This window comes from Opisthorchis viverrini (genome assembly GCF_000715545.1).
Source record: "Opisthorchis viverrini unplaced genomic scaffold opera_v5_158, whole genome shotgun sequence".
Classification (NCBI taxonomy): Eukaryota; Metazoa; Platyhelminthes; class Trematoda; order Opisthorchiida; family Opisthorchiidae; genus Opisthorchis; species Opisthorchis viverrini.
In genome coordinates this window covers 915,271-930,956 of record NW_008751812.1, presented here as the reverse complement: position 1 = coordinate 930,956, position 15,686 = coordinate 915,271, and the positions used below count along the sequence as shown (strand labels likewise).

Sequence of the window (15,686 nt, the reverse complement as noted above, 5' to 3'; positions counted from 1 at the left end):
TAGGCGCTGCTACGGCCGAGATTGGCCAAACGTTCGGGTCGCTTGTCGGTTCGGCATCGAGGCGAGCTCTGATTGGTCGAGACTGGGCTTAGCATCCAACCATGGTCCAGTATTCGCCGAATGCCGGTTGAAAATGGCGCATCCGGGCGTCAGAATTTCCAGGATGTTTTTGCGGCATACGCTTTATATACAAAGCACTGTGCAAGGGTTTTCGACCTGGTTTTGGGAGTCAATATACACTGTACACCTTTGGTAGTGGTTTCTTCACGGGAACGCTAGTTTGAAGGTTCAGACCCGAGAACTAAGCTGAGGAAAATACCGTTATTACCCTTATATAGTTCAGTTAGCTGGCGTGGCTGTGAATGCGCTGAACTTACGATTTCACAGGTTGCTGAACGCTCCTCTACTCATCGCCCGTCCGTCATCAGTGAAACGGTGTACTGATTACTCACAAGACTGGAAAATTTAACGGGTGCTGAATTTCACCAAATAGGACCAATTTTACGCCGCAGACCTATAAGTAAGAAGCATCTAACTAGGGTATTATGAGTACGTATTTAGAAAACCTGGAGAGAGAACTGAGAATTTACAGGTGACATATACCAAAGGACTATGTACAGTAATCGACTGGTTGTGTAGCTACGGCAAAGAAGTCATAACAGCTTCTATTCGGGCGACATCATGAATCCCACCCCGGACGCTTCGAAGATGCACTTCTCGAAATCCTTGACTGGCCAAACGACAGGAGTCGGTTCTTGCCGAAGCACGTGATTGAATGGATCCCAAGTGGTCCAAGGAAGCCGGTGCACGATCGGATACAAACAGTCGGAGAGCCGTGGAGCCACTGGCCCAGAGACAGACAAAACTAAGAGGTGGAAAAACCGAACGGTAGAGAAATAAGTAATGTAGAAGAGCAAAGCTCGTAATAACATCGGAGAAAGATAGCCACGACCGCAGATCATAAAATGTGACAGCTTTCCCCAACCTCTGGAATTGCGCAAGAGACGTTATCATCACAGGTTCTAGGCTACTCTATGAAAGATCAAAACTCATTTACCAGAGGATATTCGAGGAGTCTTTTGACAGCGTTCCGACAAAAATACGACACTTAAAACGTAGCATATATTGTTCTTATGACTGTCTAGACAAGAACGCTAAGGCACTCCTGTGAAACCCTTAGTAATAAAGCAATGGCGCCGGCGGTATGAAGAGGCAAAACAAAAACAATCCAAAGTCAACATTGTGCGCTCACAAATAGATCAGGTGCTCGTATTAAACTAAGCGTGAATCGGCTGGGTGACAGGCACAAAACAATGAACCAGAATGACGGAAACCAACACTGTTCACACGAGTGATACAAACTGCGAACCAGTTAGAATGGCTTGTACCGTACAGCTAGGAACAGCGGCACACCAAATATGGATTAATTCACTTTATGGCAAATAAATAAATTCCCCGAATCAAAGCATTCATGGGCAGTCGAGGATGCAATAGCATCCGGCATGTTGGGAATACGACCAGGGCCAAATGTACACGACTGATCCATCACCAGATGATTTAATTCATTAGGCCATGTTACTGACGGATTGAGCAACATAAGTTGTGGGGATAAATGTCTGTTAGGTGGGACGAAGCCGAAGGCAGCCTAAATGATATTTCTGGAGTACTCGAATCAACCAATCAGTCTGACACAAACCACGTTGAGTCACGATTACAAATCTTACCTTAAATGTAAGTGTCATGTTATCTCAGGGACCCTATGTGAACGTCTGATTCAGTGGACTCTTTTGAAACAGTCAGTACAGGTCCCGCACGCTGCAAGCAACCAACGACTGAATGGGAAATCCCCAACCAGGCTGCTAGGCAGTAAGTAACTGGTATGGGTATCGTAAAACAAACTACAGTGGTCGTATGCCTCAGGAGCATATATACATATATATATATAATCCCAGTGGCCTTTTGTGGAATTTACAACCGAAATCGCTGAAGATTTCTGGAGCACCAAACGAAAATAATGAATGCACAAGCGTTTACTTACGTTCGTCCCGAAGGTGATGCAAACAATTTGACGACGACAGGGGCGTCTCCAACATCCTCTAGATCGGCTATTCCTGAAAATGGATTATTCCCCAAGCGTGTCCAGCCAAGAATTTTAGTAATCAGTACATCCAGAAAGTACAGCTGAGTGTAAACCACCTGGCGAAAGGAGAAAGTCGATTCAACCCAGAAGGGTAATAGACCCGGATTGATATATCACAAATCAATCATCAATAATCACAGGTTCGGGGTGATAATAGGACAACTCCATCCAAGACGATTTCACACTAACTATTCGCTCCAAGTAAACTCAAAAAAGAGTGTAATGGCACCACCAGGAGCGTAAGCTACTGACAAAATTCCAAACTGGAATACGGTCGAAATCACGGGAACTCGCAATGATCGACGTTTCAGACAACTCTATGATGGATTGGTGTTGTTACGTGATGGCCTCTTCCATCACAACTGAACAACCAAATTATAACTTTAAAACCGATAAAAAAACACTTGAATAATGTCACCGCTTACAGGCCTGCACGCCACTCAGAGTCTGCATTGTCATGGGTTCTGAGGCTGTTGCCGTCGATTCACTGTAATTTATGTAAACCTGGTTTATTAGACGAAAAATTACTGATGAGCCACACAACAGATGAGTGGTCGAAAGCTAAACGTGATGGCGTTAATTAATGATGCGTGCTTTTTGCCAACAAAAGCGATGCCTAGTTTCAAGGCATCGTGCGGAGATCCAATACAAGTAGTTTTTATTTGGATTACAGACCAACTGGAAATTTTCGGCCTTCAGTCCAGACTGGTGATTTCTATCGGTATTATGTTCTGGGCAGATAAGCTAGAGAGATAGCGACAAGTGACCGCTCGATGAGGTTGTCCGGTGGGGGCGATCGTCCCAGGAGCTTTCCGAGCAAATCTAATCGAAATATAACAACCCAACGAATTAGAGGATGTGACAAGCTTAACTTGTTCTAAAAAAGCTGGATTCTGGTGACAGACACCAAGCTGGGATAAAGTACTACACTACAGAGTGCAACAAAGAAACCGAAACAGATAAGTACACCTTGGAATCAACGGAACAAATAAATTCCTTCTAGTACCAAAGCTGTTTTTGACCTGGGCATCTAACCTAGACAGTAGCATCATTACTTCACTGGCCTAGCGGCTAAGACGAGAAATGCTATGGTGGGAGCATGCTAGATTTCTTTATCCGTGCCTACTAGGTCGTACATTGCCACAACCAACTGTAGCCACTATTAGGGTACCGAATCTTGAAGCCCTGAACGCAAATGTACGGGTCAAAGAGAAAACCAGTATACTTGAGGAGGACACTAGGAACGGATCCTAACCGAAGGTAAACTATCGCCAGGCAGTTGATGTGGGTCAAACAGAGTCGTCGTCCTTAGACATAACTTCGTTTTCTTCTATCCTAGCCATTCTTTCTACCCCATCCGACGTACCTAGCTAATACATTTGCACCAACCTCACGGTTTCATAGTTCCCTCCTATACTTTATGATTTCCGACATCCGAATACTCCACCCAATATGGCTACGAACAAGACTAGGCACCCTTCAAATTTGACGGATCCCACATTCCAAATGTGATCGCTGCACCGTTCTGAGCATTTAGCTTACTAGTATCCATAGGTTCACACCGTTGAATCGAAACAACAGGCACGTAATCATAGAAAGCATAAAAACACAGGAATGTCAACGTTAAAAATAGTAAACTTCAGGATTCGGATAACACATTCGTTTTCTACATCTAGATTGGAAACTCTTCTGAGTGCCTACCAGGTGGTGAGAAGTTCCATGGCAGTTACGTGGTAGGCTTCTGTGTCGAGGAGGGGATATAAACAACACCTGAAATCAAAATGGTTCGGTTCTACTGTAAGTGAAGTGTCTGCCCCTCCCAAGTTTTGCTGAACCTATTCACTGTAAAAGAACCAACCAAAACCCTGATAACGCCCCTGCTGAGGAGACTAGTCTAAGCAAAGATGAATTTGAGCGGTTTCAAAACAGGGGAGAAAATGATAACTCTTTGGTAGACGCACCTGATGTCTCAGCAACATTCGCAGTCTGCTAAAATCCATACCCACATAGCAGGACCGTGGTGGGTCGGGATAGAACAGACACATACCCGTATGAGTCACAGTTAGACCAATCCAGGAGCGATACGCGTCGTAATTGACGGCATAGAAACATATTCGAGCCGAGGTAACCAGAGCAGTATTTAGACCATCCCAATGAACAATGACGCGGATTGGAGAGTTTTGAACAAAGTCAACGAGCAAGTCGAAAACCCTATAGGAAGTAAACAAAATGGATACGAGCGACAATACGTGAACTTTTCAGACAGCAAACGGATGCCATGCTAGTCTCACAATGAAGACGTATTTTTGTAACAACTCGATGTAAACTTATCTTAGTCTAACTTTCCTGTGGCTCCCATAACGTATCTTACCGGAACAAGGAGTAGAAACTGCATACCCCTTCCTATTTGAATATATCGACATCAAAATACACCGAGATTCAAAATGCGAAGGCTATAACATTTGCGCCCTAGACAGAATACATGAAGAAAGTGTTCAAGAATGATCCTTCTTGATTATTAGTCTGTTCTGAAAGGTAAAAGAGCTTCATATGACAATTGTATACAACTTATTCAACCTCCGAAAGTGCAGAACTAACAACTTAAGTCGTCGACTGAGAAACCCACAAGTTCTGAATTCCATTCCAGTTACAGTTCGATGGTAACGGGTCCTTTTTTATTCCACAAGAACGACTGTCACGTAGGCGCTTGATTGGAACAACACGCATAAGATAGACGTTAGCGGGGAGAATCTCTGTCGAATTCGTGCGAATGTCAGCGTCACACCTTCCAGTCTTTGTAGCCGGCATGTGGATGTCTGTTCCTAGAGAACTTTCGCTAAGTAGGGGACAAACAACTAGAGCTTGGTGAATGAAAATATGATTGCAGTAACTCATTTATTGCAGTAACTCATTTTTGTCATACTCACATTTGGGTGAATCAACCACAACACAGGCTCCAAAAACACCTACCTGTTCCGCAAGAAATAATGTCTGCTTATGGCGACAATTCGGTCCAAAAGGGATGAGGTGGATCCCAAGACACTTTGAATGGCTCCATCATCCGCTTTCTTCCGATGAAGTAGATGTTCCACGGATGCCACCTTAGACGTACCGTAAACCGAATCGTCGTATGGGATCTGGGAACCTGCTGGTCCCACTGTAGATTGTTGGATAGCGGACGAGGACATACCACTGCAAGTCTGGAGCGTCCCCCATTCTGTGAAAAGTGCCAAACGATCCTGCGTTATGGACGCCGAAGGCAGGCGCTGGGTAGCCATTACTGTAGGATCTGACCGGTCACCAGGACCGGTAGTTGACCGATGAACAATATTATGGGTTGACCAAGCTGCAGTGGCAGGGCCAGCAAAGCCAGCAACACTGGCAACTGCTATAGAGAAGGCAGAAACATCGGATCCAGACGGATTGAAGTGCGATGCATGCAACGCGTGGGCTCCGGCAGCTCGATTTCTCGCCGGGATCTGGACAGCTCCACAGGCAGAAGTTGGCAGACTGGCTAGATTGGGCCAAACCACGCGGTGTTGCGCCGCCAGAAGACGGTTCAGCTGTAAGCTCAACGTCAAGGCTACGTGAACGCGATTGTTGCCATCTGACTTTGAGGATGACGTGGGTTTGGTAGTCAACAGTGGCTTTGACTCCTCCAGTTCGATTTCGAGTGAATCACTTGGCGGTGGTCTTGTCTCAAGACTGATAGTCAGTTGGACGCCGGGGAGAAGATTCGCAATGACTCTATCCTGAGAAGAGTGAATATCAGAAAAGTCGGAGAATATTAGGGAGAATAAGACTTCATCTGTTTTCCCGAGAACCAGAAAGGCGTTGTAACAATGAAAAAAATCATAATGCTATGAATTTTACTCGACACAGTGAGTACACTCAACATTTGATACGTGAAAAAATGCAGTCATCAGACAGACTGGAAACGTTGTTTTGCAGTAATAGACCGACGTGTGTTATTAAAAGTTTGGGAAATCAAGCTCTTTACGCAGAAACTGGATTCAACCAACTCAAAGAGTACGCCGATAGGCATTACATAAGGAGTATTCAATAAAAAGGTTAGGGAAATTAACCCGACTTGCCTTTCCAAACAGTTATTGTTCACCTAGAATTTCTCTGGATGTTCAACTCAAGGACTCTGCACGCAAACACGTAAAAAAAGGTACATGAGACTACTAGCACAAAGATTAAAAAACCCTGTCTGGGGGACTCAGGGTTCCTATCGAGTTTTCTCAAGCGATCGCTCGATAAAACGAATGAAAAACCTCCCCAATAGAAATCGAACAGAACGCTGTGCAGTTGGTGCTTGAAGTATAGGCAGAATTGGAAAATCAGTGTCAAACGTTTCGTTACCAGTGAGGTAGCATCACAGCGCACACTGAGAATGAACACTTAAGCTGTAGGGTCGAAAGTGAACATCCAGGACAGTAATCAGGCATCTGGGTCTCTATCAGAGTGCTCCAAAAAGAGCGACTACTCACACAGCTTTTTCCGAAAAGGTCTTATTGATCACTTCCTCACATAGCGATGTAAGCTGCAAAATTAGTGGTGGTAGTCTGTCTAAAGGAGCTAACTGTCCACTCACTAGAAATTACTCAGAAATAAAATACGAGGTAATTGGTTTTTGATGTGATTAGCTGACCCTGCCTCCATCGGTATGGCAACTGGATTGGACGCACAAACTAGAGGGAAGATCACCGAGCCCGCTCAGGGGGCTACAAGTTCTATGCTTCACGAACACTGACAAACCTTACTTCGACCTTCGAGATTTCTGTCTATACAAATAGTTTTCTGTGGACTCATAAGCCATACGTCATAAATCCCGACTCTGCAACGTGCATGTGCAAATTAACAATACTAAACAACCAAATCAAGAAAATCAAGTCAATCGGCTGCGGTTTCAGTGAACAGACGTCGTGCAACCCACAAAACGTAGGACAACTCGTGCGTATTTATCTCCAAATACAAGATAAACACTTCTCGATGGAGAAAAAATGGAACTAGAAACGACTTGGATAGCGAGACACCGGGTTCCTTTTGGTTTCATAGCGTTTTGGAAACAACAATAAATTTAAGTCGGAAGGGGGCGTAGGAACTTCAGTCAGATGTCTATTTCGGCAAACGAAAGAGCCCGTCGTGCACTCCCATCCTACCAAGACGTTAAGAATTCGAATAAAAGGCACTCTGTCTGAAAGCCACTTGGGCACGATCCGTAACCAGTGTTCAGCCGAAATCACCGATCGGACGCATTTAAACAGAGAGAACACAAGGACCTTCAAAAGTCTAGGCAAGCAATGATGTGTAAGTATATGGCCTAACAACTCAGTCCTCGTATGAATATCGACTGTTATTCACGGATTAGGGCTCCCCGCACGCCGAAAGATGTCCATGGAGAAATACCTTTTAACACTGAACCCAACAAAAAACATGAGAGCACCCCGAGTTTCTGCTCCCACTTCGAAGATTGGAAGTGATAAGTATAACACTACTCGAAGTGCTCCTGCCAATTACGGCAGGAAACGAATTTGATATTTGTCTGCCTTACACGTGAAGCTGTTCAGAAATGTTTACCAACTATGAATTTTAACTACTCGTTAGTAGTAAATTTTGTTCGATAACCTTAGAGCGAGAAGAGGACAGCAGTCCACATGTACAGCTGGATGCCCTACCCAGGATCTACTATATACACATTGCTCGCATACGTGAAAAGAGTATCAAAACAGGACAGCGCTTTTTAGTCAGTAAACTAAAGTTAGGGGCAGGATTTTCAACCCGAGTTTTCTTGTATGACTTCGCGTGAAGCGGGAGTTTGCTCAAGATGCTCTCGGTATGCTTCTATCTCCTCACGACGCTACTGCAATAACACAGGTCATTGTTTCCTCTCCCAGGGAACCTGTCTAACGCATATTATAGCTCAGGTCAGAATCTGAGTAGAAGACCGATAGGTTAGGACACATCAAATCATAACAAAACAAAGCATCATTTTCTTATATCAACCATGCTACTTGTGATGCAACACTACATTTAACCCTGACTCCAAACTTTTGTTCTCCGGGCTTCCACAATGAGTTTCTAGCGTTTCCTTTAGCTCAACTTTGGTAAGCTAGCTTTATTTTCTTGACTATTTAGGTTTTTCATTACTCCGTAACCTTGCAAATCTTAGGTTTTGGCAGACATTTATTGTTATAGACGAATCCTCGATAGATCAGCTCCGCACAAGCTTTAAGTTTACTCACAGTAGATGGGCAGTCACGGACTATTGTCAGCCATTTACGGTGCAGAGTAAGTAACGGCGGTGGGTTTCTGTTGTGAGGCATGGTGTTGAGGGGTACGACATTCAACAGCATAAAGGATAAAAACCACACGTTACCCCGTACGCACACATCGGAACATTTTTTACCGCAACTGAGTCTACTGAGAACGTGCTAATCGCTCCTGAGTTGCAGACAATTAACCGTCCAATGACCCATGTTCCAACAGATTTCCAAGAGAGTAGTATGAATAGGGGCTTCGAATCCTCATAGCATCCGCGCACCTTGATCACCAGAGTCTACACCAATTATTCGGCAACGCCCGCATCCTTCACCTTACATTTTTTCCAATCCCGAGATTGAGAACAACACAGACCGATCAAAGATGATCAAAGATACCTCCTAATCAAGATGAGATGCATACATTTGAAACAGGATATTCGGTGCTCGAAGGTAAATGTTATGTTTGGACGTGAAAGCTGTTGCCGTATTCAAGCGGTAAGCAGTGTTTAATAAGTGGGCTAGAGCGGGAACGGTGAGGGTGCTAATTTCCGCCCTGGAAACCAGTCAGAAGATGGTCTGAAACAATCTGGACAGTTGGCTTTGTTGTCCGATCAACACAAGTACCTCCAGGAGAGCATGAAAACTGGCTATTTTATTATATTATATCATATTATATTATGATTGTTATATTCTGTTACGCTACACTTATGTTATATTACATTATATTATATTGTTATATTATGACTATATACTGCATTCTATTGTATTAAGTTATAGCTGGATTATGTTGTTATATTACATCATATTATATTACAATTGTGTTATATTATACTCTGCTATATTGTGCAGTATATCATACCATTTTATATAAACGGGACCTGACAAGTTAGCCAGTCTTTCAATTGTCGTTTGACAAGTGGTACGAGGTGTCGTTCATTTATTCGTCGTTACCGTTTGGAACCGCCAAAATGACTTTCGAATTTAATGCCATGGTAGGGAGGAAACGAAGGTTTCACTTATCGCTAACCAAGTTGCGTTTATTTTGTATTGCTTTACGAAGCTATACCATACAGGAGATGTATTTGCGTACACGCAGGTAACTGACGTGTAGGGAACTTTGATACTTGAAATGATCACCTCATGCAGTTTGGTCCTACTCNTGTAGGTAGGGAACTTTGATACTTGAAATGATCACCTCATGCAGTTTGGTCCTACTCTCCATTCGGCCAGCGGAGTTACAGTAGATCAACCCACGACTGGAAAGGATTGAACCACAAATCCTACAACTCGGCGTCTCTTCGTCTTGTTCGCGCGTGGCGCGCTCGTAATGCACAAGTTCACCAGTAAGCGGTAGAAAGGTGGCCTATAGCGGCAAGAGATTGACATCAGTGTCGCTGAACAATATCTAAAATCAGTTTTAGGCAATCCACATACGTCTCGCAGATGGCTTGAAGAAAAGGCTTAGGGTCTTCCCTCGGACAGTCAGCAGTCGTGGTTAAAACGTTGACCCAAAGAGAAATGGCTTTTCGCGTGAGAAGTTTCAGCATAGAGTGCTGACTACAAACGAGCACTGAGGAGTAAGGAAGAAAATTAGATCACATAACCACACTAAGCAGACGGAATGTGTCATCATCACTGAATGAAGTGGGATATTACCTGTGTAGCAAAACAACTTGAATCACACAAGCGACTTTTGGAACTGAAGGCCTCAAAGGAAAGTGTGTGAAGAATCTCTCGGCACGCCAGCAGCCGTTGTGTTCTCAAGAGTCGTTCACGCTGACTCAGCTTTTCAGCTGACGAGCTACGCGTGGTGAGTTCTGACGAAGTCCCGGAATTCGCGTTGAAGACACAGTCCCATAGGTGAACTGGTCCGGAATCAGTGCCGGTCTCGTGTATTTCAACAGTAAGCAGGCCAGACCCAACAGTATTGTTAAGCAGGGCTTCGACAGACCGTGAAAAAACAACCTGAAAGGCAGCAAGCATATAGGGGCTAATGTTTCAAAGCAAACATAGTGAACTCTGTATTAGGTCACCCCTTTGCTCGGGAATGTGATACCTGGTCAATCGTAAAAATTCACATTGGAGATTAAGACAGGGTGAGAAATATCTCAATAAGAACTTGTTTGCACATTTTTAATTTTTTTTTTCAAATAATCCCCCAAGAGAGGGGGAAAAGCATATCAGAGAAAGATCGGTTTCCGTCACCAATTGGAAGGACTGAGCGGTAGTTCCTCACCGGCAGGAGAGCCGTTGTGGGCCCCCATATGCATTATCCTCTCTTGGTGGATTACTGCACCATAGAAAACAGGAAGGACACAGGAGGACGTTGAAAACAGCACTGTGCACAAGTTAAGTCTGGATATCGAAGGTGAGGTGGCTGAGGACGTATGCGACTTTTTGCTAAAACCAGGGATTTTAGGTAGAGGTAGACCAGTGACTCCGCGACTGGGCAACTTCTGTGGGCCCTCCCGAAGGTAAAACGACGTCAGGATAACTGCTAAAGGTAACCCTCTCAATCAGAATCAATTCATTTTACTGACAAAGTGGCTGCTATGGTTGGCGAAAGCCATATAAACACACCAAATGCGAGTACCACATTATACTGTCGCGCAGTTGCAATGCCCTTTCGGTGCCTAAGTGCCATGCCACCGGAAGGAAGCACGATGGCTGAGATACTGTCGGGTTGCCAAAGCCTAGGCAGGATCAGTCGAGATGGCGGTGTACTCGAACAACTGACCTTCCGCACAGACTTATGCACATATGTTGTGGCCAAAACCGATGCAAGATGAATGAGGTTGTCCATCCTAACAGACACGCCAACAAGGAGAATTAGTAATGGAGTAGGGGAAGAGGAAAGAAAGAAAACCTATATGGAAGCGAGAGGGAAACGTCAGTAGTAGCATGTTTCCCCTTATCTGCCCTGCTGTATGCAGCAATTAAGGTGACCGGGCTGGTGACACCACGTGAGCGCCGATATGGCATGAATGCTTTTATTTTCACGTATCATGGTTGTACGTTGGCAGAGATACAGTGAGAGCGCCCACACCTAGACACGAGGACGATTAGGGACACGGACAAAACTTTTGGCCCAAAAGCCTGACCGCAACGCAGCGGTTTTTGATGGGAAACGCCAGTGCGTTAACATCTCCAAAGAACGAGCCGCCATGCATGTCCCAACCCACAACCTGGAGAGCCGGGAAACTGTGTTGGTCAGAACCCTAACCATTGACCAACCTGATATGAGACACTGCGAGTGCCGAACGGGCACCCCCCACTACAGCTCAATGGTTTACGGAAGCACAAAAACCTTCACACCACGGTAAAGTTCAGTCTCTTCATGATGGCACCTCTAATATTCCCCCAATCGAGGTCTAATATTGTGATTGAAGCAAACAAAACTGTTCAAGTGTCAACTGGAATATGGCGTCTTTCAACCGGCTCTGAAATCCGCAAAATGCTGCTTATTCCTGCAGAGTAAGTACACTCGAGTGCACCTTTCAAATCACCTCACTACCTGCGAATGTGTAGTTGTATTATCTGGCCAGAAGGAATGAGAATAAAGAAAACAGAGGTATGACTGTTGGGTTGTTCGCTCAGCCGGGAAATTTTAATGTAAAATGGTCACCATCAGCCCCGGTGACCTGTCATTGAGTAGTGAGGTGGGTGAAATGGATGTCTTAAGTGGTGGCACTCAGCTCAGTTAACAAACCAACGGCCATCTACGCAACCTGGGGCAGCATCATTCTTTCACGGAAAAAAGTATGATAGAGTTCACAATCAAAAAAATTTCAATTGTAAGGCATCTATAACAATCGAATTGGCACACGTAGTGCTTCATTTCACTTTCCAGCTTTGACAACTTCAACCTACGTTTCAGCTATGCAAAATGACCCGGAAAATCCTGTTGTAAATACGCCGTCGTACAGCAGTATAGCATAGTAGTATAGTATAGTAGAGTGTGGCCTATATCAAGTACTACAGAAGTCAGGTGTAACTGTCAACCGATAAACAAAAGGCAGCACTACAATTTTTGTCCCCTGTGACGCAGACGTTGAAGGTAAATTTTCCCATATGGTTCTATGGTTCACTTCCTCAAGGATAAATTACCGTGGAGAACATCACACCCCTACATCAAGCTTGGGATTATTTACGTGAGGAAGTGTAGTCACAAGGGAGAGTTTGGAAGCCAAAAGCGAACCATGTTTCAATCCAATAAAAACAGTACGACAATACGTTAAATTCAAATAAGATGAAATGGAAATCTGTGTCAAGCCTCGACGGAGAACAACGTTCCCCTCTTTCCGCTGCTTATTTGCCCTCACAAGTTTGCCAAAGGCTTGGTTCAATGAATGAACCACATCTCATCATAATGATTCCCGAGAAACAGCCCGGTTGGAACTCTCTAGATCAAAGAAATGAACGGCCACAGAACTTACCTCCACGCTACCAGAAACTTCCATATCATTCGTGCCGCTGTTGTTCGACTTTTGGAGCGCAACCATATCGGACTCACGTACTTCAAAATTACCAGATTCTCGAAAACGCGATCCGATGGCGCGCAAACTCACATCTCCAATGATTGTGTTTTGGTGCAGCTTAAGTCGCCACTCTTGTCTCAACTGCATCAAGGTTTTGTGAAACGATTCTAGTGTGGACGCCGTCTTGCTTCGATCAGAAGAATTGTTTGCACTGCTTGTGGTACGCGACCGAGCATCCGCTACTTCAGCATGTCTTCTTCGCAAGCGTTCGGTGCCTTTGAGTAGAATCTCTGAAGCGGCTGCAAGGGCCTAAATGAACTAACCATCAAACAACCATGTGATCTGAAATACTAACCTGTTTTTTGCCGACAAGGAAGATAGCAGGGTTTAAATCCGGTGGGTCTGTCGCAACAGGGAAAACAGACAAATACTTTTCCTCTTTGAGAACGGCAAGAATATCTACTAAGGCATTGATCTCAGTAAGTGCCATCCTACAGGAGTTAGGTGTTTTAAAAACAAACCAACAGACCTGGAGGTTTCACGAACGACGTTCCACATTTTGAGGGAACCACGGGCAGCAGACTTGCCACTGGACTCAGTAACATCGGATCGGCAGCTACCATCGTAAGACTTCGTGAAGTCGATTCGATTCACAATCTTTTGGAAATGTTCTGCCGGAGTAGGTGGTCTGCGGAAGTTGTAAGCAGGACACAACAGGCCAATTACTTTTCCAAAAGTTCTCTTCCATCGAGCAATATTTCCTGAACATCATACTCTGGGAGTGCCTCTATTGGTATGGGTTGTTGCGGATAGGGGCCAAGCATGGTGAATCGCCGGGTAAAGCTATAGCCGTAATCTACAAAAGTCACAATAAAGTAAGCAAACGGACTGAAACGCTGTACGAAGTGATGTATCTACTGGTGTCCGTGTGGATAACAACAAAGACCGAGACCTATCGCGCAAATGGTTATTCCCAGGATCACCTTGCTTTTTCCCTTGACAGTCAAGCAGAAGTCGGCGATTGACAAACCCTGCCGTGTCCTTCCCGATTCGGGAAGTGACACTGTCAACGATTCCATCAGTCTGCCGGAACTTGTGCAGCTGCCCATATAGACGAACTTACCTAGCACATCGGTTGGCCCACCTGCAACCATGAGGTTCGGGTGCGACCAAACCCGGTCATGTAGTAACGCTTACCACCTTAAAGGGATAAAGTGCATACCGAACTGTGCTGTTTGCACTTCCAAAAGGTCTTATCAAAGGAGAGCAATTTCACCAACGTGCTCAACGTCCGTGAGCGAACGACCCGGGGGGTATTTCGATTCCCGAGGCAGGTAAGAAAGACCTATGCGGCATATTGGTCAGGAAGTCAAACAGAAAGGGCGACAGAAGACACCCCTGAGTGTGCCGAACTCAAGGGAGTTAAGTTTGGGGCGAGATAGCCCAAGTGGCTAGAGCGCGGATTCACTGACCGGAAGGTCCGTGGTTCGAACTCGACCTCTGCCTCTCGACTTCTCCTGTCTATGCTTGGGCAGCCTGGCAGTATCCCAGCCCTCGTGTTTCCTTCGGGTAGCATGGCAGTTAGGCGCTGGAAGGGTGCTATAGCTGAACGATTTTTTTGCGTACGCACCTACGGGAGGAGTCGTAGTTCTTCAAAAGAGACAAGAGTTTAAAAGGGGCACCCTTCATCGCTCTCACAATTTCCGACGATTAACAGACTGAAAAGAAGATCTAAGATCTGGAAAGATAAGCACTGTTGGTCACCAGAAGGAGTGGCGAAGTTAAACCACATGACGGAAAATGAAGACATGATTGGTGCAACCCCGGCAAGGGCGAATCCAGCTTGACTCTCAAGAATCTGACTATCCCGACTCGATTGCCATTCGGAGTGGATACTGCGCCATCCATCTTACGGAAGATTATGGACACAATGCTGTGATAGGACCGGAGTTGCCGCATACCTTGAGGACATCATCATCGCTGGGGCCACTAAAGAAGACCCGTCCCAATTGGACGCTGCCCTTCAGCGGGTAAGTAACTACGGGTTCCGGCTAAAGAAAGAAAAATGTGAGCTACTCTTGAGTTCTGTGAAATACCTTGGCTTTAATATCTACAAAAATGGCCGTCGACCTAATTGTGAGAATGCCCCCACCATCGAACGCTGCTGAACTCAAGCCTTTTTGGGGTTGATTAGCTACTACAGTGCCTTCCTGCCAAACATGCATCGCCCAGTAAACACGTCACCGCAGCTTCCAGAAAGGTAAGCCCGGTCTACACAGCTAACCGTCTTGTCCGGAGGCCAGCTGTCCCTAATAACCGAACATCACACCATTAGGACGGATGTCTAATAGTGCTTTAAATTGGGTTCGAGAAGGAGCGTAGACAACCGTCGGAGGAAGGTCATTCCACGCAGCTACTACCCGAAATGAAAAAAAGTTTTGTCTAATGAATGTGTGCTCTGAGCTTGAAAATTTTCTTACTATGTCCTCGCCGGGTGTTTGCTGGGTCAACGGTTAAAAACCTGTTTGCCAAGCTTTGTTCAAACAGGGCGTAAGTAAGAATTAGGTCCCCTCGGAGGCGACGGTACTCCAGGGGAAAGAGATCAAGCATCGTGAGACGCGTTTCGTAGTCCACGGATTTGAGGCCGGCAACCATTCTAGTGGCGGCCCGCTGGACACGCTCAATGAGGGTCACGTCTTTCGTGCGCCATGAGTAGACAACTTGGTTGGCGTACTCCAGGAGCTGTCTGACATAGGCCCCACAGAGTATTTGGAAGTCCATGTGAGTAATACGGGAGAAGGT

General features: G+C 45.3%; 1 protein-coding gene across 1 annotated transcript in view; it reads right to left on the bottom strand.

Annotated features, from left to right (window-relative positions):
- Positions 1-475: 475 nt before the first annotated feature.
- Positions 476-15,686, bottom strand: part of T265_14195 (hypothetical protein) — a gene marked incomplete at both ends in the record, with an annotated part of 19,906 nt that continues 4,695 nt past the window's right edge. The window contains 9 exons of the mRNA XM_009172478.1: positions 476-865; positions 2,039-2,196; positions 4,102-4,351; positions 5,111-5,892; positions 10,063-10,371; positions 12,843-13,193; positions 13,240-13,375; positions 13,414-13,572; positions 13,611-13,740. Coding sequence (XP_009170742.1) covers positions 640-865; positions 2,039-2,196; positions 4,102-4,351; positions 5,111-5,892; positions 10,063-10,371; positions 12,843-13,193; positions 13,240-13,375; positions 13,414-13,572; positions 13,611-13,740 — 2,501 coding nt within the window. The remainder of the gene's footprint in view (positions 866-2,038; positions 2,197-4,101; positions 4,352-5,110; positions 5,893-10,062; positions 10,372-12,842; positions 13,194-13,239; positions 13,376-13,413; positions 13,573-13,610; positions 13,741-15,686) is intronic.